General features: G+C 39.3%; 1 protein-coding gene across 1 annotated transcript; it reads right to left on the bottom strand.

The window, feature by feature from the left end:
• Positions 1 to 1,109: 1,109 nt before the first annotated feature.
• On the bottom strand, positions 1,110 to 23,164 carry COQ2 (coenzyme Q2, polyprenyltransferase). Its single transcript, XM_027059765.2, has 7 exons — positions 22,877 to 23,164; positions 17,947 to 18,113; positions 8,876 to 8,997; positions 7,526 to 7,611; positions 6,037 to 6,170; positions 3,895 to 4,083; positions 1,110 to 1,783 (listed from the first exon to the last, which is right to left on the bottom strand). The coding sequence occupies exons 1-7, from the start codon at positions 23,121 to 23,123 to the stop codon at positions 1,619 to 1,621; spliced, it is 1,110 nt and encodes a 369-aa protein (XP_026915566.1). The 5' UTR covers positions 23,124 to 23,164; the 3' UTR covers positions 1,110 to 1,618.
• Positions 23,165 to 23,196: the final 32 nt, after the last annotated feature.

Genomic DNA, 23,196 nt, shown 5'->3' with positions numbered 1-23,196 from the left:
CATCCCTCCATCTGTTTATACTCCATATTTTTATTATTGCATTTTTTAGAAAAATTGTGTAAAAACGAACAAAACCCAGAAATCAACAGATTTAAAGTTTATCTATTCAGATGCAAATCATAGGAGCTAATCATATTTCCCTAAAAGTAGGGTACATTTCTATTCTCCCCTTCAACTCACTGTTGCTATAGCAGAGTAGAATCATGGATGCTACTTCTATTAAGTCTAAACACTCTTGTGGTTCAGTATTTGCTGAATAAACAGTTCACTACATTTTCCTGTGCTTATTTATCAGGGCCTGCCTGGTGTGTCAGCTACATTTACCACCACGACCATTATCACCAATATGCAATTTAGTGTTCACTGCTGCCCACAATCCACACACACAAATAGCCGCCTGCCTTACATCCCACGGTCCACGAGAGCCACTTAAATCCAGTAAAATATATTTTAGGTGAATACTGCTAGGTTCTGAAGAGAAAAAGACAATGAAGAACACGGAAATACAAAGTGTAGGTAGCATTTGTTATGAAATTTTACAAGCAGTGGCTGAGAAAAGCCTGAGAAGGTAACATTTAGGAAAAGACCTGCTGTGAAGGACTGACATAATTCAAGGACAGCATTCCAGGCAAAGGGAAGTATACATGCAAAGGCCCTAGGGCAGAAGTCCACCAGCCTGATGAGGAACGGTAACGAAGCCAGTGGAGCTAGAGAGGGGTGTGGGAAAGTAGTCTCAGATGAGGCCAAATCGTGAAGGGCCTAACAGGTGACAGGAGTTTTGGTTTGTCCTGAGGGACCTCAGAAGATCCTGGAAGGTTCTGAGCAGAGGAATGACAGAACTTCGTATAGGTTTTAAGAAAATCACTCTGGCTGCCGTGCTGAGAACATGCCATGCTGAGAAGACAGCAAGGGAAGAAACTGTTAGGACATTTAACCAATATGCCATTATCCTATAAATCGTAAGCAAGTAAGATAAAAAAAGAAATCAACAGGAATTAAAACAGTCCCTGGTGACTGCCTGCCTGCCTACTTTGGTTACCATGGCTGTACCCAGAGACCGGATGTGTGAAATAAATGTCAAGACTGGTAACAACAGAAGTCCATATGGATATTGTAGATAAAAGCTTTTATTTACTTAAATTCTCCTAAAATATAAAAAAACAGAATGGTTTCCTAACTTACAGCTTTTGGCAGTGAGTAAAGGTCATAACAAAGCACAATAAACCCCAACTTGCCAGCTTTTATTTTTCCCTAAAAGTAAAGTCCATTTTCCCACATTCATTCATTTAGATGAGATACAAATCAGGTGTCTTTTAAAGTGCCGAAACTCCTACCATTACCGTACTGCAGATGGGAATTATGAGCAGTTAGAATGCATCCACTTAAGTACTCAAGGTCACTCAAATGCTAAAGAGTTCCTGGTTTCTGAGACAGGGGAAGGATTTTCCTAGAAAATACTTGAACTAAATCCAGGCAAATATGGTCTACGTCTTCATCTCGTGGTTCTTAATTCTTTAACATATTGCAAGACTGTTTATTCAAATCTAATTATGTGGTAACAAGACCTGAGAGTGTTTTGTAAAATTTGTTTTAAACATTCCTAGATCCACTTCATTTGCTAATTTTCTATTCTACTATCCATACCTTCCTTTGCTTCATCTGTCTTCTTTTCTTTCCACAAATTCCCGAGGACAATCCCTAACAAAACTATTAGTCCTAGTGTTCGGTTGGAGGTAAATTTATCCCAACAATCCTCAGGTCTGTGGATATCTAGAGTGTAAATCTGTAAGAGAAGATCACAATGCTGCATTAGTATTTAATATAAATTTTCTGGCATCACAAATAAACACATCAGTACAGAGAAGAAAATTGCACTCTCTTATAGGATTTTAAGCAATGGGAAGCCTTTAATGTACCCCAAACTGTTTCCAGTGTAGAAAAATCTACTGTTATCTCTCACTGGCTAGGTATTATGTACGCTGTGTCCTAAAAACTTCCACTTGAGGGGTGCATGAATGCTTTGAAAGGCAACCCACATTATTTTTAATTCTAACTAATTAGAAAGCTCTAAATATTTACACTGATCTAAAATCTGCCTCCTACAATTCCTACCCTCCAGTTCTAGCGTTATTCTTTGGAGCAATGGTTCCCAGCAGGTGAACAAATCCCATTTGGGAAGGACAAGTCTATTGTGCAGGGCTGTCTAGAGCACTGAAAGGTATTTAACATACCTGGCCCTCACTCACTAAATGACTGTGGATACCTCGCCGAGTTTATTTATGATAACTGAAAATACCCCCATGCATGTGGAAATCTCCTTCCCATCCCCACACAGAGAAGGGGATCTGGCAATCTAGACCTACTGTTAGTGACCTAGAACAAATACGTTCCTTTTTCTCCACGGCAGTCCTGCAAATATGTCAAAAAAGTGTCATGTCCCTGTCTTATTCATTCCTAGGCTTAACCGTTAGCATCCCTCATTTCCCCAAATATTCTTTATTATGTGGCTTCCAGACTTCAAATCATCATGATTTCCTTTTTTCCAAATACTAGAAGTCTATGTCCATCTTAAAATATTGTGGCAAGGACTGGATAGAAGACCACAAATGCAATTTAGAATTTCAAGATGGGTTTAAATATTGCTTATAGTATTTGTAATTGCCCTTGTAATTTTTGCCTTTGTCCACTAATATCCAGGTGCTTAAATATGGCCAGACACTCAATTGATGGTGACAACCCCCACAGTGCTGCGTTATGAGCAAAAGGGGATGCTAAGAAATGCTGAGGAGGAAAATGGTGAAATCTAGAGAATTCTGGAGAATCACCAATTCCTACCGTTTAAAATTTCATTGTGAGGAAAACCATGAAGGTGATACAGCATGAGGTTTACTTTGTGGATATTAGGTTTTGGTTTCCTTCTTACTATGTTATGCAAGTCTTGTTTACACTGATAAGTAACTTGTAATGATGTGTATAAAACATATCATCTACAGAGAGGCTAACACCTTTTCGAATCCATTCAAAGAAAGTAACAGTAACACTGATACAAAAATAGAGTCCATTTAGAGGCGCCTGGGTGGCTCTAAAGCATCTGACTCTTAATTTCGGCTAAGGTCATGATCTCACAGTTCGTGAGTTCGAGCCCCACATTGGGCTCTGAGCTGACAGTGCAGAGCCTGCTTGGGATTCTCTCTCTCCCTCCTCTCTCTGCCCCTACCCTGCTTTCTCCCTCTCTCTCTCAAAATAAATAAATAAACTTAAAAATTTTAAGAACAAAAAAAGGAGTCCATTTACAAGCAACCTACTTCATTAAAATTAGATTTGGTTCATTCATTTTACAAAAGTAAATAACGTAGATCCCAATATAAGCTTGTGGATGATGGCTGAACACGCTGAAATGACAGTTTCCCACTATGTAGGCAGAATTCTGTCTGACATGTGAGCACTTTGTGTACTATCTGGCCTTGACTGCTAATGCCAGTGGAACCCATCCCTATGAATGATTAGTTTGCTAACCATCACAGCAGCCCACATATTAAAAGTACAGTTATGTTGATCAGTTTGCTTTCAGAGCAATTCAGCTCAACCCACAACCTTCAGACATTGCTGAAATTTTCCCAGACATCAATCAGAAGTAATTCCAGAAAAATCAGAGGGGAAAAAAAAAAAAATCTAGGTTTAGTTTTAGATTATTTCTCTAAACTAATACAGTGAGCTTTTTTAGATGATATGTTGAGGCAGGGGAGGGGGTGGATCAAGATAGTATAAGCCAAGTAGTTGTTTGTTTTAAAGAAGTACGTTGCTTGGTAAACAAAGAGGTTGTTTCTGTTTAAATAGTTTTTACAATTTATAACCCAAGGAACAATGAGGGAAAGCGTAAGAAAACGGTCAAACCTGGTGTGCCAGATGGGCTCCTACAGCAGCCAGAGCAGTGTAGTAGGGCACGGTCTGAGCACTGTTCACTCCCACCAGGCTCAGTGCCCCCAGCATCGCCACACCGAAGCCACTAAGCCACCGCTTGGTGTTTTCATGGAACCGCAGCGCCGTGGACTTAAGACCAATCAGAGCATCATCTCTTTTGTCCTAACATCAGAAAGTAATAATAAACTGTGTGGTTTTTATTGACATACCACAAAATTCACCATTCTGGTTGTATAACTATCACCATTATCTAATTCCAGAAGAAAGGGTCTTTATCTTCCTCCCCCCCACCCCCCCCAGAAGAAACGGTCTTTCAAAGGACATTCGCTGTGAAAGCTGACAGTAACTTAGAAACACAGGCTGATCAGTAATGAATGTGCAGGCCAAATCCAGGTTAAATGTCACCGCTAAAACTATCTTCCAGCTCTATACATTGCTACATGTCACTGTATTGCTTACCACCCTATGAATGACTTTTAACTCTACACGGACCACATTAGAGTCAAACTCAAGTCTAACTGTTCACATAGCTCCTTCTTCCCTCTGAGTACTCAAGTCTCAAAAACTTCTTGTACATTTTAGTTTCAATCTTGAAGCCGCAGATGCAGAAAAACGCTCCACTGGCACCTGACCACATCTATTCACATTTCACTACTAGTGTGGTTTATTCCTCACCTCTCCCATCAAATCCTCTAAGTAAAGGTCGATTCTGGTGATACACTCCCATCCACCTGCCCGATCTCTTCCGGCAATTTTATTTCTAAGAACTTTCACATACTGTTGTGATTACAGCCACATGATGTCAGAGGCTGTAATGCCCAACTCTGCACCCAGATAGCTATCTGATAGGCTATCTTTTGGGCTTCCAAATCCAAGTAACAACAAATGCAGGATTAACGTATGTTTTTCCCTTCATACTGTAAGCACCTTCAGGTGCAAACTGTCTTTCATTACACGCAGTACCAAAGTGTGAATGAGTGCGTGGTGTTTTACTGAAGAAGTGAATCTAACTGGAGTACAGATATCCTCATCATTGGTTCCAGACATTACTGTGAAAAGTATAGGCATCTCTTCTGAACTGTCAATCAAGTTTCACTTCAGGAAATCAGGCTGATTAGAGACCTAGCAATCTTCTTCATGACAATACAAACTCAGTGGGGGAGAGGGGTAAATGAAAGAAAGCACGATGAATTCCAGACTGGAATATCAGAAAACATTCCATCGAACCAACATATATTCTTCAAGTAAATAATTGAGAAGACAGTTACATTTCAGAAAAATACTGAGAAGAAACTGTTTCAAAGTTCGTAATGTAAAAGGAAAATTAAGAACATAAATCAAGAAAAGCAAAAGTGGTGTTTTTTTTATTACCCGTATGAAAAAGGCAGTATCAAAAGATATAAAAATGTTTATATTCCTTAAGTAATACACTCCTAAAAATTTATACCCAAACACATAAAGATATTAGTGATTAGAACAACATTATTTAATTGCAAAAACTCTCAGAACTTAAATGGCTCAAATGGACAAATTATTAAAAAGATTTATGGCAAAAAAAAAAGATTTATGGCATATTAAATCAACGGATTATTATTCTGCAGTCTTAGAGTGGTAATGACAAAAAATATGGGAAAGTGTTTACTACCCACACGACTAGGAAAAAGATCTGCCTGGTAGAGGCCTCCAAGGAAGGGAGGAGAATGTGGCAGTTAGAAGTGCAGACTGTAGAGACTGTCTGGGTCTGAATCTCAGCTCTGCCATCCACTAACTGTGTGACACAGATATGGTTCTTCTCCACATGTTTCCTCATCTATAAAATGAGGATAATAAAAGCACCTTCCCTCCCAGGTTGTTATGAGGATTAAACTAGTATTTGTAAGGTTTTTTTTAAACATGTGCCTGGCAATACAGTATATACAATTTAAATGCTTGTAAATTAAAGAGTTGATCTCTTTGGTAAACATACATATACAGGAAACAAAAATATCTTGTTGGTGCCAAAGAAGTGTGCATGATTTTCTTTTCAGAAAACATACTTTCCCTTTAATGTGGTTCATAAAGTTCTTAAACGGCAATAATAACTAAACCAGAGTTAAGAAAAAAGACATTTTTTACCTGGTGAGCGTAGATAGTATCATAAATTAGCGTCCACATAATTCCAGAAAAATAAAGAGGCAGACAAACAGATGGGTCGCAGGAGCCCTTGATAGCAGACCATCCAAGTAATGCTCCCCAATTAAAAGTCAACCCTACAATTGGTGAGACAGAGGGAGAGGGCAAAGACACTTTAGACTCCCAAAGGGGGGAGGGAGCATTGGCATGTACCAAGTGCTTCTACGCATCAGGTTCTGTGCACTGTTTGCTACTAGGTCGATTCCTGAAATTCTCTCAGCTCTCTGTGGTGATGACGAGCTACTCTGCACAAAAAAGGAAACGGGTTCAGAGAGGTTAATTGACAATTCAAATAACACAGGTAATAGAAAAAATACTATCACCATAATAGGAGGTTTCACGAGAACATTCCCCCTACCTAGCACGGTGCCTGGCAGTCAATGAATGGTAGAAGCTGGGGTTTCAACTTCGATCTAGCTGAGCCAAAACCTTGTGGTCTGTCCTTTAATCACTCTCCTTCCCCCATAAGTGACAGAAACATGAGTACAGACGGGAACACTTATTCGTTCTGTAAGCCCATCCTGAGGACTGTAAACGAACATCGACATGCGGACAACTCTCAAATCTCTATGTGCATTCTGATCGGCTCTACACTTCAGACTGGACCTAGAACTGTCTGCTCGACATCTCTACCTGCAAGTCCCTCAGGGACCTCATACTCAGTGGGTCTCACAGGTCTTTTCTCAGAAACCCCCTTTCTTCTTTTATTCACTGAAAAAATGGTTCAAGCATCTAGAATACCTTTAGGAATATTCTAGCTTATTCTAGTAGAAGGTATTTTTGCAATAGATTTTGATTTACCTACCTGTCTTTTGTTTGCTCTACCAACAAATATTTATTGAATACCTGTGATGTGCCAGGTGCTATGGTAGGTGGTGGGCCATCCACATGCAAAGAAAGCTTTATCTGTTAGGCATTTATTATTTATAACTGGGGAGACAGAGGAAGCCCCCAGCATCTTCTTGTTTTGTTACTGCTGGTGAAATGAGGAAGTGCCACTCCGGAGTGTTGTGGGAGCCAGAGGCGAGACTGGCTAACTTTCTCTGGGAGGGCTAAGGAAGACTTCACAGACAGGGGCTGTCTAAGCTGTCACATACTAACCCTTCCTGCCTGAGTGTGCTTTTCACCCCAACCCTCCAAGTTCAAATCCGTTAATTTTCTTCTTCATGACATACCAGATTTTAAAAAAAGCATTTCAGGAAATAATAATGATGATAATCTTAATAAATATATAAGGTTTCTTAGCCAATAAAAATGGCTAATTACCCTCCCTTAAAATATGAAATTCTATTCTTGGTTTAGAAAACTTTATGACTGACTGGACATTTTATCACTGCCACATTACACACACACACACACACACACACACACACACACACACAAAGAAGTTTGAGGGTATCCAAGGAAATACTTGTAGTTATTTCAAGCTCACCCAAGGCTAATTGAGGCCAGTATGTAATTCTTTTCATTAGCGGGTAGGTGATGACAAGAAGTAGGGATGCTGCTCCCAGAGCTATACTGAAATCAAGAAAAAACATTAAAGATTAATGTCACCATCTGTTAGAAATTGCTAAATAAGACAACAGTAATAATACTAATTGGAAATGATTGATCTTAAATTATATATTTTGTTACGTAAAATTATTTTCCTGGACCTTGATTAGGATAAAAGATGATTAGAAGGTATTTTAAGTATTATAAAACAACCAAACAAAATAAAAATGCATATAGTGCTTTCATACATTAGGTGCTGTTCTAACTGCTTTACATATGCTAACTCATTATAATCTTCACAACAAACCTAAGAGGCAGACAGTTTTATTCTACTTGCTTTTGCAGAAGAGGAAACTAAAGCACAAAGAGATTAAGTACTTTCTCAACTGTCACAGAGCCAGTCAGTAGCAGGGCCAGGATTCAAACCTAAGGCAGGATGGCTCCAAAGTCCAACTTAACACCCACTCTATGCTAGTGCCTCTCTAAATGTTGTTTTAGATTACTGGAGATGTCCAAACAGAATCAGAGTCAACACACTCCTCCCTATGTGCACGATGGGTGCTACTCCTCAGAAGAGGACAAGGTCACAAAGCACCTATAAAAGGATGACAGCATAAGATGTTCTTAGGCACCAGCTCATCTAACACCGCCCTCCCAGGACAGACCTTCCAAAAGCATTTTCACGTGATGCTATCAGGGCAAAGTATGCAGTTAAGTCTAGTTTCTATAAAGTGACACTTACTTTTTGTCCTTTTTTTTCTCATTTAAGTACTTTCTAAGCAGCTATCTGACGCACAAAAGTTTAATTCTGTCTCTATTTAAGAGACATAGGAATGAATTCTTCCATTTTTTTTTCCTTTGTCATTGATAATGAACATGACTCTGGGAAAGACCCAATTAATCTTTTTGCAAAATGAGTATAATTACTTCTATCTACTTTAGAGATACTGTCAGGATAAATAAAATTACACATAAGGGTATATACACACATCCATGTATGTATCTGGAAAAGCTATGAAGGTGCCGTGTGTTCCCCAGGGAACATGCAATGAAAGTATAATGGTGGCTCAGGATAAATTAAATGCTGCTCTTCCAATTCCTTTGACTGAAAACATTCCTGATTTTACAACATGTGGCAACTTATTTATACTTACTAACTTACAGATGCTCAATAGGTAACCAATAAACAATTCTGTGACAAAGATATTTCTATTTTATTTATTTCTACTTTCTCCACTTCCAAAAGAGAGATTTTTATACACGATTCTGAAAGAGACATTCACTATACCTGTAGTAATTCAGACACAGAAGAACACCCAGTGCCAAGGTCAGCTGTCCCCCGAGGAAAATAAAGGATTGAAAAATTGAGATGTCTCCAGCAGCTATTGGACGACTTGCTGTTCTTACAACCTTAATACATAAAACCAGATACCTTAGCCTCATGTAATGGTTCCATCATGGATTTAAACATGCAATCAAGAGAATGGCCATGGCAAGCACTAAAGCAAAAATATGAATAAAAAGTGAAATCAACATTGGAAACACTGCCAAAAATGAAAACTTCATATTTAAAACAGCTTTGAAAAGTACCAAAAATTCCCACCACTCATTCCACTTCCTTTCCTTCTCCCATCTCCATCTCCAAACAGACAAAACAAAGCAACTTCCTTATCTGGCTATTTAGCTACCCAGCTTATTAGCAAGTATATGCCTAATTTTCAGAGAGCAAGGAGAGACAATAATAATGATAATTCTCAGGAAAAAGGAAATTGCAGTGAATGTTTTGATTACAGGAAGCACTGCAATTAGAAATCAAATGTAAATACAGAAAGAAGACAGATTATCTGGGTTTGAAACTGGGAGTGCTTTTGCCAGGTATTTAAGAATGCGTCTATAATCTAATATTAATTGTACCCAAATGTAAAGAGCAGACTCAATGTAAGAATATGAACAGACAGAGCTATTATTTGGACAAATAATATACATTATTCTTTTCCTGTGTAGAGATCATGAAATGTGATTATTATACACTGAACCATTAAAAAAAAAAAAAAACATAACCAAAATTGTCATCATTGTTAGAACAACTCAGGATCTGGGATCCAAGAGCCCAGTGTTCCATCACCTACTGGCTGTATGAATTTTGGCAAATTACTTAACCTCTCTTGGGCTTAGGTTACTTTCCTGCTAAAAGAAAAACAGAAAGAGAGAAGGAGAAGAAGAGGAGAAAGGGGTATTAAGAACGCCTACCTCATACAGTAAATGCAGTGTCTAAAGCATGTAAGTATGTAATAAATGTTAGCTACTATTAATATAACATATTTTTGTTTTGATTCCGATTTATATCAAGGGTTAGCAAACTACGGCCTGTGGGCCAAATCCAGCCTACTGCCTATTTTTGTTTGGCCCATGAGTAAAAAGAATGGATTTTACTTTTTTAGACAGTTGAAAGTAAGTTAAAAAAAAAAAAAAAGAGTAATGTATTATGATATGTGAAAATAATACGAAATTCAAATTTCAGCATCCATAAATAAAATTCTATTGAAACGAACATATTGTTAACATATTGCATATGGCTGCTTTTGTGCTCCAGCAGAATCAAGCAGTTGCAACAAAGATGGTATGGCCCACAGGGCCTAAAATATTTACTATCTGGTCCTTCACAGAAAAAATTTGCTGACCCAATTTATAAGCATGCCTCACTGTGCAATACAACAGTTTGTCAAAAGCTACAATGACTCACCTTGGTTAGAGTGCCAGAATCGGATCTTTTATCTCTGATTTTGTCCCTAGAGTCTTAGTTGGAAATATATTTATGTCTTATATTTGTTGTAGGATGTTACAATTATTCCGGCTAGTACGTGAGTGCTCACAATGTGACACTATTCTGACAACTATGTATGCATCACACCACTGAATCCTTACAACAACCCTGACTTCTAGCCACTCACAAGTTCCCGCCATTTGTTTTAGAAAACTGAGGCAGAAGAAGCTTGGTAACTTTCCAAGGTCACAGATGGTTAGTAGGACAGTCTGTTTAGTCCCACTGACCACACTAGTAACCACAGATTATACTGTTGCTTTAGTGGTGATAATTAATTAACCTAGCTAAATTCAAAATAATTAACCTAGCTAAATTCGAAAGCTGAAAATAAACAAGCACTCCATCAAAAGACTAAAAATGATGTAATTTGATGATCAAAACATATTCCATGTGGTTTTTATGAAACCAGATTGCTCACATCTTGTAAAATTAAATCATTAATACCTATGCCTTGAGATTATTTTAATGTTTACGGACCTAACGTTCATTGCATGGTTGGCAGATTATATATGTCAAAAAAACACATTAACCCATATATCCGAATAGTAATTCAACTTATCATTTAATATATGAGTAATTTACTTATTATCTAATGTACTAAACAAAACCCAAGCCACAAACATATCTTTATTGATATAGAGTTTTTAAGAAACTATGAGATAAGCATGACAACATGGCCAAGCTTTTTAACTCATCCTTTAACATGCAAAAATCTGTGGGAATGCAAGCTGGTGCAGCCACTCTGATAAACAGTATGGCGGTTCCTCAAAAAGTAAAAATAGAACTACCCTATGACCCAGCAATTGCACTACTAGGTATTTACCTAAGGGATACAGGTATGCTGTTTCGAAGGGACACATGCATCTCAATGTTTATAGCAGCACTATCAACAACAGCCTAAGTATGGAAAGAGCCCAAATGGCCATCGATGGATGAATGGATAAAGAAGATGTGGTATATATATACAGTGGAGTATTACTCGGCAATCAAAAAGAATGAAATCTTGTCACTTGCAACTACGTGGATGGAACTGGAGGGAAATTAGTCAGAGAAAGACAAATATCATATGACTTCACTCATATGAGGACTTTAAGAGACAAAACGGATGAACTAAGGGAAGGGAAACAAAAATAATATAAAAACAGGGAGGGGGACAAAGCATTAGAGACTCCTAAATATGGAGAACAAACAGAAGGTTATGGGAGGGGTTGTGGGAGGAGGGATGGGCTAAATGGGTAAGGGGCATTAAGGAATCTACTCCTGAAATCATTGTTGCACTGTATGCTAACTAATTTGGATGTAAATTTTTTAAAAAAATGCAAAAATCTGTTGTGTTCCTTTAGGCTAATAATGAACTATCTGAAAGAGAAATTAAGAAAACAATCTCATTTACAATTGCAGTGAAGACTAAAATACCTAGAGACAGATTTAACCAAGGGGGTGCAAGACCTGTATATTGAAAACTACTAAACATTAATGAGAAAAATTAAAGAAAACACAAATAAATGGAAAGATGTCCCATGCTCATGCACTGGAGGAATTCATATTGTTAAAATGTCCATACTACCCAAAACAATCTACAGATTCAATGCAATCCCTAACAAAATTCTAATGGCATTTTCCACAGAAATAGAACAATCCTAAAATTTGTAAGGAACCATGAAAGACCCCAAATAGCCAAAGAAATTTTGAGAAAGAAGAACAAAGCTGGAGGCATCACACTTCCTGATTTCAAACTAGACTACAAAGCTACAATAATTAAAACAGTATGATTTTGGCATAAAAACAGATCAATGAAATCAACAGAGAGCCCAGAAATAAATCCACACATATATGGTCAGTTGATTTATGAGCAAGTAGCCAAGACTGTAGTATATTCCCTATAAAATGGGGAAAGAACAGTCTCTTCAATAAATGGTGCTGGGAAAACTGGACAGCTACATGCAAAAAGAATAAATCTGGACTCCTATCATATAGCATACACAAAATTAACTCAAAATGGTTTAAAGACTTGCATGTAAGACCTGAAACCATAAAACTCCTAGAAGAAAACACAGCAATAAGCCCCCTGACACAGGTCTTGGCAATGATTTTGTGGATCTGAGACCAAAAGCAAAAGCGACAAAAGCAAAAATAAACAAGTGGGACTACATCAAACGAAAAAGCTTCTTCACAGCAAAGGAAACCACAACAAAATGAAAATCAACCTACTGAATGGGGGAAAATGTTCGCAAATTGTGTACCTGATAAGGGGTTAATATCAAAATATATAGAGAACTCATATATAACTCAATAGTAAAAAAAAAAAAACCTAAAAAAATCCAAATAAAAAATGGGCAGAAGATCTGGATAGACATTTTTCCAAAGAAGACATATAGATGGCCAATAGGCACATGAAAAGATGCTCAACATCATTAATCACCAGAGAAATGCAAATAAAACCACAATGAGGTATCACCTCACACCTGTTAGAGTGGCTAAGAGACAAAGAGACAAGAAATAACACCTATCGCCGAGGATGTGGAGAAAAGAGAACTCCTGTGCACTGTTGGCAGGAGTGTAAATTGACACAGCCCCTGTGGAAAACAATATGGAGGCTCCTCAAAAGATTAAAAATAGAACTACCCTCTAATCCAGAATTCCACCTCTGGGTATTTATCCAGGGAAAACAAATACATTAATTCAAAAAGATATATACACTCCCATGTTCACTGAAGCATTATTTACAATGGTCAAAATATGGAAACAATCTAAGTGTCTGTTAATGGATGAACAGATAAAAAGAAATGTGGTACACACACACACATATACACAAAATGGAATACAATTCAGCCATTAAAAAATGTTACCATTTTGCATCTCAAGGTCTTTATGCTCAGTGAAATAAGTCCTACAGAAAGACAAATACCGTATCATCTCCCTTACATGTGGAATCTAAAACAAACAAAACAAAAACTCAAGCTCATAGAAAAAGAGAACAGGTTGGTGGTTGCCAGAGGCCGAAGGCCTAGTGGAATGGGAGAAATGGGTGAACTGATTTTTTTTCCTCCAGTTTAAATAAATTGAACAACAATTTTTTAGAAAAGAACTTGGATTACAAAAGAGAGATGCAGATAACATTTTAATGTCTTTTTTATTTATTTTTGTTTATAAAATATTTGTTTATAATATATAAATATTTTATTTATTTATTTTTATTTATTTTATTTATTTATTTATTTTATTTATTTTATTTATTTTTGAAGGAGAGAGAGCGAGCATGAGCAGGGGAGGAGCAGAGAGAGAGGGAGACACAGAATCCGAAGCAGGCTCCAGGCTCTAAGCTGTCAGCACACAGCCCGATGCGGGGCTCGAACCCACAAACTCTGAGATCATGATCTGAGCCGACTGAGCCACCCAGGCACCCCCCAATAACATTTTAAGTCATGCTAGCAAAATCTCTTTAATAGTTGTAAAATACTCATTTAAGAACTTTGTTATATGTCTATATAGAATCTGGACTCAGGGCGCCTAGGTGGCTCAGTTGGTTAATATCCAATTTCGGTTCAGGTCCTGATGTCACGGTTCCTGAGTTCAAGCCCCGGGTCAGGTTCTGTGCCGACAGCAGGGAGCCTGGAGCCTGTTTCGGATTCTATGTCTCCCTCTCTCTCTGCCTCTCCCCTGCTCACACTCTGTCTCTGTCTCTCTCTCTCAAACATAAACATTAAAATTTTTAAAAAACTAAATAGAAACTGGAATCTTCTAATCAGAGAAAAATGTCATGGGGGAGATATACCTAATCAATAACCTTTTACCAAAGGAGAAAAAAAATCACTTAAAGGGAAACTAAAATCGTTCTGTTTTGTTAATTAAAAGCTGGTTGGTTTGAATATTTTTTTAATTAACCTTTTTCTTTTGAGATAACTGTAGATTTATATTCGGTTTTTAAAAACATCTCTGCATTTTGGGGTGCCTAGGTGACTCAGTTGGTTAAGCATCTGACTCTTGATTTCGGCTCAGGTCAGGATCTCGTGGTCATGAGATCCAGCCCCACATCGGGCTCTGCACTGGGCATGGAGCCTGCTTGAGAGTCTCTCTCTCCCTCTCTTTCTATCCTTCCCCTGCTCTTTCTCTCTCTCTATCTAAAAAACAAACAAAAGAACCCCCCCCCAAATCTCTAGTTTTTAAAAATATAGAGATTGCATATGCCCTTTATCCAGTTTCCCCCAAGAGTAACTCACACTTGCAAAACTTTACACTACAGTAAAATACTACAGCCAGGACTTTGACATCAGCTGCTCTAAACACGTTCAAGAAGTATTTTGAAGCGATACATCCCAGAAGCTGCAATCCTATGGTTATGCAGAAGGAAAAACTAACCAGGTGTAGGAACCCCAAATCAACCAAGCATGCTTCTCCTGGCATGGACTAACCTATCCCAATGGGGCCAGCGGGACAGAAATGTGTTTATCAGGCAGTTCCTGCCACTTGCCACTATCCTATCTTCCAGCCACACACCAACCACAATGCTCCAGTTGTTAAGCTTTATACTTCATCTCACAGCCAAGCCTCCGTATCTACTGTTCCTTCTGCACAGAGTGACCTTCGCCCTACAGCCTTTTTTGCCATCTTGTTCTGACACAGTTCAAAGTTCACGCCCCTGGAAAGAAGTTCTCTCTGCTTCTTAGGCTGAGGTAGGTGGTCTTCCGTAAGTTCCCTTGCGGACACCACTCTCACGATAGTGCTGCTGTAGTGTAACCATGAAATTGTGAGGTCAGAAATACTGTCTCTCATCCATGCAATCCTAAAACCTGTCACTGCGTCTCACACATAGCAAGTATTCAATAAACATTTTTTTGAATTAAAAAATGCATTATGATACCGTTCTTATGAACTAAAAATCGTTACAGGTGTGCCCTGCTGAAGGAAAATTCAGACCAGTATGAAAGGCAAACTAGGGACGATTATTCACTTTACATAAATGTATAGAAGAGTATTCACTTTATATATTCATTATGGCTTTATTCTTTTTTTTAATGTTTATTTATTCAAGAGAGTATACGCACGTGCATGGAAAGGGCAGAGAGAGAGAGGGAGAATCCCAAGCAGGCTCTGTGTTGTCAGCGCAGAGCCAGAGGCAGCGCTTGATCTCATGAATTGAGAGATCATGACCTGAGCTGGAATCAAGACTAGGATGCTTAACTGACTGAATGACCCAGGGGCCCCCACCATGGCTTTCTTCTAAATCGAAAGTTTACTGAGGAGGGCACCTTTTGGGATGAGCACTGGGTGTTGTATGGAAACCAATTTGACAATAAATTTCAAAAAATAAATAAATAAATAAAGTGCTTTTTAAAAAATAAATAAATAAATTGAAAGTTTACTTGATTATTTATTCAAAGATTTAATGAATGATCTTGTACTTGTTATGCACAATTGCTAAGATAAAAGGCAAACGAGATGGACGCTTCCCTTGAGAAAATAACAGTCTGTTGAGGAAGAAAGAAATAATTATACACACGCATTAGAGTATGCATAGAAAATAATCGAGAGAAATACAATGCATCAAATGGTTACATGAAGTTTCTCTGGGCGTTTGGGAGAGGAAATAAGGAACACTTGTACTTTCTATACTTTCTATTTTGGTACTGTCTGAATTTTTCAGATTAAACAAACAAGTACTATTTTTCTAAGGAGAAAAAATAATAATAAAATTGCATTTTTTAAAAGAAATAATCATAGCAAATGCTAACAGGGGCTTCCTTGGCTTGTTTAAATTAAGATTTGATCCTGCCATTTGCAACAACATGGGTAGAACTGGAGGGTATTATGCTAAGTGAAATATGTCAGTCAGAGAAAGACAAAAATCATATGACTTCACTCATATGTGGAACCTGAGAAATTTCACAGAAGACCACAGGGGAATGGAAGGGGAAAACATAGTTTCAAACAGAGAGGGAGGCAAACCATAAGGGCTCTTAAATACAGAGAACAAACTGAGAGTTGATGGGGTGGGGGTGAAGAAGAGGAGAAAATGGGTGATGGGCATTGAGGAGGGCACTCGTTGGGATGAGCACTGGGTGTTGTATGTAAGCAATAAATCACAGGAATCTATTCACAAAACCAAGAGGACACTGTACATACTGTATGTTAGCTAACTTGACAATAAATTATATTAAAAATTTTTTTAAGTAAATAAATATTTGATTTATAGAATAGTTACAACTCTAATATATATCCTAAAAAATATTTTTAAGTGTTTATTTATTTTTCAGAGAGAGAGAGAGACAGAGAGAGAGAGCGTGAGTAGGGGAAGGGGCAGAGAGAGGGAGACACAGACTCTGAAGCAGGCTCCAGGCTCAGAGCTGTCAGCACAGAGACAAATACGAGGCTCAAACTCAGGTGGTAAGATCATGACCTGAGCCGAAGTCGGTGGCTTAACCAACTGAGTGACTCAGGCACCTGTGTAGTTGATTACCACTGCCTCTTGTATCCCACATATTTCTTCTGTGGTTTACTTTTAATTTTGCTATTCTTGAATAATAATTTTTTTTAAGTTTATTTATTTTGAGTGAGAGAGAGAAAATGCAGGGGAGGGGCAGAGAGAGAGGGAGAGAGAAAATCCCAAGCAGGCTCCACACTGTCAGTACACAGCCTGAAGTGGGGCTTGATCTCACTATCGTGAGATCATGACCTGAGCCGAAATCAAAGAGTCTGACACTTAACCGACTGAGCCACCCAGGTGCCCCAAGTAACTTTGTTTTTTAATGTTTATTTATTTTTAGAGAGAGAGAGAGAGAGAGAGAGAATGAGTGAAGGAGGGGCAGAGAAGAGGGAGAGAGAGAATCACAAGCAGGCTCCAGGCTCTGAGCTGTCAGTGCAGAGCCCAACGTGGGGCTCGAACTCACAAACTGTGAGCTCACGACCTGAGCCAAAGTCGGAAACTTAACCTACTGAGCTACCCAGGTGCCCATGACCCTAATATATATCTTACAGGAAAGAATGATGGTTGTTTTGGATCCCTGAAGGTTCAGGATGAACTTTTCCTTCCCTCCTCACATCCGTACCTTGGCCTTCTAAATTCTAACTCATTTTGTAAAAATGAAGTACACACCCTGCCTGCATGGCTGCTCCTGTCGAGAAAGGAAGTACATTGCACTTTGCGACACCTGCCATTCAACTGAAAAATGGCACTTATTATGCTGGTACACTAAAGTACACTAAAAAAAACCTTTGCTTTTTGTGGAAAGTGATGCCACCATGTTACTCTGCAGAATTGAGAGGAGCCTCCCTATTCCTTCCCAGGAAGAAACTACCATTTTTTTTTTTTAATTTTTTTTTTTAACGTTTATTTATTTTTGAGACAGAGAGAGACAGAGCATGAACGGGGGAGGGTCAGAGAGAGAGGGAGACACAGAATCCGAAACAGGCTCCAGGCTCTGAGCTGTCAGTACAGAGCCTGACGCAGGGCTCGAACTCACGGACCGTGAGATCATGACCTGAGCCGAAGTCGGCTGCTCAACCGACTGAGCCACCCAGGTGCCCCAAGAAACTACCTTTTTATCATAGTCCCGGTCCCACATGTCGTTAATAGTACAGCCTGCTCCACGCATCAGAACAGCTCCAGTGCCAAAGAGGGACAACATGTACCAATCTGGAAAACAACCTGGTTCAGCTGCTAAACCAATGCTCCAAGTACATGGCAGGTACAACAGCCACGTTCCTAAGCAAAGATAAAAGACAAAAAAGATGCATATTCAAGTTAGTTCTCTGTCTTTAAACACTACATCCCAGAGAAGTAAAGAACACAAAGTCAAAAACACATGACAAAACCGTGAAAATAAATTTACAACTCATATCACAAAGGAATCTTCGGCCCAAGATGTAGGGTTCCTAGAAACTGGAAAGAGATCACTAGTCCAATGGAAAAACAGACAAAAAAGATAAAGTTCACAAAGAACTACAAATGATTCTTCTTTATATATGAAAGATCACCTTTGAGAAATACACATCAAAATTACATTGAGATAACATTTTTCACATGTCAGATGGGCAAAACCCAAAGTCTGACAACACACCCCGAAGTGTCTGATACGCATTTCTCATGAGGTCACCAAGTGGTCCAACCCATATGGAGGACAACCAAAAAATTTTTACCCTGTGTGTGCTCACCCCCACTCACCAAATACATGTATTTGAATGTCAGTATGTTCATAGACCATGTCAGGGAGGATACATTAGAAACTGATAATAATATTGGTCTCTGGGGATGGGAACTGGGTGGCTGGGAAACAGGGGAGGAAGACTTAGTTTTCATTCTATGTCTTTGCACTTTCTGAATTTTGTGTCATATGCATGCATTACCTCTAAAAAAAAGTTAGTAAAACTTTCTTTACTGCTGCTAGCACAATAAAATAAAATAGGCTTGAGGGAGAGAGATCATTAACCTACTGTTTTTTAAATATTTTGCAGCTACATGCACAAATGGGATTCATTCTTGGCACACAGCCCAAAAGCTAGATGAAATTAAGCTAAAACCAAATAGACCATACAGATGGGAGACTTCACATGTGAACTCTGATATTCTACTTTCAAAAGAAAGTCTTTCAACAAATGTTTGGCTATGGTGCCTATTAAGATAAATTCTGAGCTTTCCTTCCCAATTCAGCCACGTAAGAGAAAAAGGGGATGTGGCTAAATAAAGGTGAGATCCTATACAAAAATGGCCAAATGACAAAGTGCTTATAATCATATTTATGCTTCATAAGTTTAACCTTTATTCATTTACAGGAATTTATAAAGCACATATGGGAACTAAGAATACAACAGTGACTAAAAGAGAGAGACTTCCTGCCTTCACCTAGCTTATAAATGAAAAGGAAGAAATACAACTAAACAAATAACAACAACAAAATAGATCAATTCAAAAACAGGGCAAATACAGGGTCCTGTAAAGGCATAAAACAGTGCCACCCAAGTCACTGGGGGAGGGATCAGGGAGGACACAGAAGAAAAGATAAGGAGAGGCTGAAAACAAGAAATTTGAGTCCAGACTCAAATTCGGGTTCAGGGTGTCTGGGACTGACTCATATTGGGTGTGTCCCTTATAAAACAACAGCAACGACTGCTCACATTTACTGCAGGTTCAGGAAATGTTAGCCACTGTTTTAAATGCTTTATTCATGCAAACTCATTTAATCCTCAACCACACCCTTACAGAGTAAACTCTATTACTGTTTCTATTTTACAGATGAGGAAACAAATGCACAGAGAGGTTACGTGAAACAAGTGAAACAACGGGTTGAACTACTTCCTTTTTCCTGGACCTACCAGGACAGCTCAGAGGGGCAGGGTTACTCTGAAACAAAAGAATACCACTTGAAAGGCATTATTTTCCTGGTGCAATTAGAATGAGTCTATTTAAAAAAGAATTCTGGAGAGAAAAGATGTGTAATCACCTATAGCATTTCGTGTCAGGAACAAGACTTCCTTTGCCACCAGTCTATATTATAGGTACTATAGGCACTTACCTATAGGAACCAGTAGGGCATCCCTATGGATGAGGGGGGTTTCTATAATCAAGGGGAAGGTCAGACATTCGGTTTGATGTCTGCCACTAATAAGTGGAGTGATGCTGGACACTAAAGTATACTAAACTTTAAGGTTCAGTCTTCTTCGAGTACAAATGAGGGGAAAGAATATCTACCTCTCAGAGTTGGTAGGAGGAAACAATACTAGTGATGATGAATATAAAAACAGTAATAGCAAATACACAGCTGTTACTATGTGCTGTCATGGAACACTTGATTCTCACGACAAACCTATGAGATAGGCACTATTTTCAATATACCCACTTAACAAATACAAAAGCTGAAGCACAGAAAAAGTAATTTGCCCGAGGTCACAAAGGCAAAAAGTGTCAGAGTTGACATGTAAAGTTAGGTTTGTAGACTTTGGTCTGGTTCTAGTCTGTCCAAGGTCAATGCTGAGTGATAACTCAGTATACCTAAATCTCTACAAACACTTAAGTTCCTATTGCTCCTTTGTGCTCCTGATTCTCAGCAACAGCTCTTTTCTTTCTTCCCTATTACACTGTCCTTATTCTCTCTTCCATGAAGAAGGATGCAGAGGTGACGAGGACGCAAACAGAAAGAAAGGCCTATTGTAGGAAAAGGAAAAATTCTCTGGGAGAGGAAATAAAATGAGCAAGTTCTGAGAGGTGTGGGCAGAATGGGCAGACCAAAAAGCCTGTGTAAACTGACTCCAAGAACTTTACTAAATTACATATTGTCTTCAAGACAACGTAATTACCCATAGAGGCAGTAAAACAAAAATTACACCATCAATTTAGTGTAAAGAGTGCCACCTGCTGAAACTTTCTGGAATACTATAGTTTGTGACACATCTGAAAGAAGCTGCAATCCATTCTGAAAAACAATGAAACCCACTTTGGTTTATAAAAACAAATCAACTATAGCAAAGTAAAACAATGAACATACAACTTACCCCACAAAAGAAGAATTTAAATGAAGAAATACCAAACTTATAAATTCTGTCAATTTATTGTTCCTGGCATAGAGTAGGGCTCAAAAAATGTCTGTTGAATGAATTGCAACACAGTACTATTAGTAAATTGTCTTAAAAAAACCTACAATTATCACTTTATTTAGAACTAGAGCGTGCAAGCTGGTATCTTCTTAACATACATAACTATTACCCCAGTCTTCTCCAATTCCCTCTTCTCAGGTATTAATGCCAAACATTTTCTTGAGCACTTATTATGTCAGTCATTGGTCTAAGGACTCAACACACATATATATATAAAATAATTTTCATGACAACCTTATAAAGTCCGTATTATCAGTATCTTCATTTTATAGATGAGAAAAGAAGAGGTCTGATTCCAGAGCTTTACTTGGAACAACTATGTAGCTAGCCTCTTATGTGGTGGGATGGTCAGCCACTAATGCAAAAAGCCAGAGGTTTATGGCTATGGGAATAATGGCAGCTGTTGATCTGTCCTGGATGTCTGTAAGCCTACACTGCAGCTCCGTCAGACACCAAAACAGAATTATAGTTATGCTTTAGATTAGACCTGGGCTTGGAAATTTATGCCTATCAACTTGTATCTGGACCCAAAATGCAAGGGGTCATGATGGCAGAACTGTCCCTATTATTTAATTTGCTTTTATACTTTAATAGCCAATCATCATAACTCTTAGTGCTCTGATCCCAAATAAGTAGTGCATAAACCTAGAATACCTACATTTGGGTCTTGGCTAGGCCAAGGTGGGGTGAATGCATCCAGGCATCTGAATGTATTTCCCTGCATTGCAATGGCAAATGCTATCATCTTAGATGACCTGGAGTTTAAGCTCTGCCCCTCCCTCACCACTGTCCATCCTTCTTTGGTTCAGCTCTTATCCAGCCTCGCCTCCCAGTATTTTCTACACCCACCTGCCATTCTAGATCAACTCATATTCTTGATGTTCCAACTCTCCACCCTTGAGTCTTTGCAAAAACATTTCCCCCAACCATGAAGATATCTCCTCTGCAAAATCTACCTGTCCTCTGAGATACAATTTGCTCTTGACGCTTTCTAACAATGGAGATCCACACTAATTACTCCTTTTCCTACAGCACTTAGCCATCTGTACCACTAACGTTTGATCTCCTTCTTTCCCAGCTCACCCAATAATTTGTCTTTTTCCACCAAGACTAGGAGTTCCTTAAAAGCGGTGAGTGTGTATAGCTCTTTCCGTCCCTGAGGCTAGGTGATATGGTCGAATTGGTTTGATACTATTGCCAAGCTATGTAGGAGGCACTAGACAGAAATGTCCCATTTTTTGTGGCACTTAGACTGTATTGGAGACTCAATCAACCAATAAATGCATCATGTTAGTTAGTGGTGAGTATTGTGAAGGAAAATGGAGGGTACAGATGTAAAGAATGAGGTGGCAGATGTTATTTTAAATAGGAAGGTCACGGAAATCTTCGGAGGCGACAGTTAGCTGATAGGCGGTCCATAAGTGCTGTACCTGCTGCATTCACCTGAATTAAATCTTTTGTGTTACGGGTGGTGGAGGGCAAAACTAGAACTCAGCATCAAAACTAGGTTCACCTGGTCTGGCTCTGCTTCCCTCAGTTGTAATGACAGTTCCAGGTTTTTGCTTTGGAAGCCTTAAAGAATTACAGGAAGGATCAAACATAATGAACGTGGACGTGTTTCGATATTGTAAATCTGTGCACAAAAAGGGACACAAGAACGGAACTTCCGCTCGATTCACTGTTTACACAAGGGCCAACTTTTTGCCAACTTTTTGCCCGTCCCGAGCACTCAGGATTCAGGGGGATGTGAAGGCCCGCGAGCCACTTCAGGGACCTCCCCTCCGGGCGTTCCGAGACTATCGGCCTCCTGGCATCTTCTCCGCTACTCCCGCTTCTCCGCTACTCCCGCATCCCCGCGGTGCGTCCGCTCGCACTCACCAATAGGCTTGTCCAAACGCATGAGGCGCAAGTAGGGCTGCAAGGGGCGGGGCGCCGAGTTCACGACCGCGGCGGCCGACAGGCTGAGCCGACGCGTGCGCGGTCCCGGCCCGGCAGAAGGCTGCCAGTGCCTGGCGCGGGGCGTGCCGGCCGCGCGCGCGAGGGCCAGCGCGCCGGAATCCCGCAGCCACGCCTGCGTCATTACCCGCAGGCCCCGCGCGAGCCCCGCGCCGCGAACACCCAGCATGGCGCTCGGGAGGGCGTGGCTCCATACAGGCCTGAGGTCGTTCTCTGGCGTCAGGTCGCGGCAGGCTTGCGCA

The sequence above is a fragment of the Acinonyx jubatus genome, chromosome B1, assembly GCF_027475565.1.
Source record: "Acinonyx jubatus isolate Ajub_Pintada_27869175 chromosome B1, VMU_Ajub_asm_v1.0, whole genome shotgun sequence".
Lineage (NCBI taxonomy): Eukaryota > Metazoa > Chordata > Mammalia > Carnivora > Felidae > Acinonyx > Acinonyx jubatus.
The sequence above is the reverse complement of the archived record's forward strand: the minus strand, read 5'-3'. Positions and strand labels throughout refer to the sequence as shown.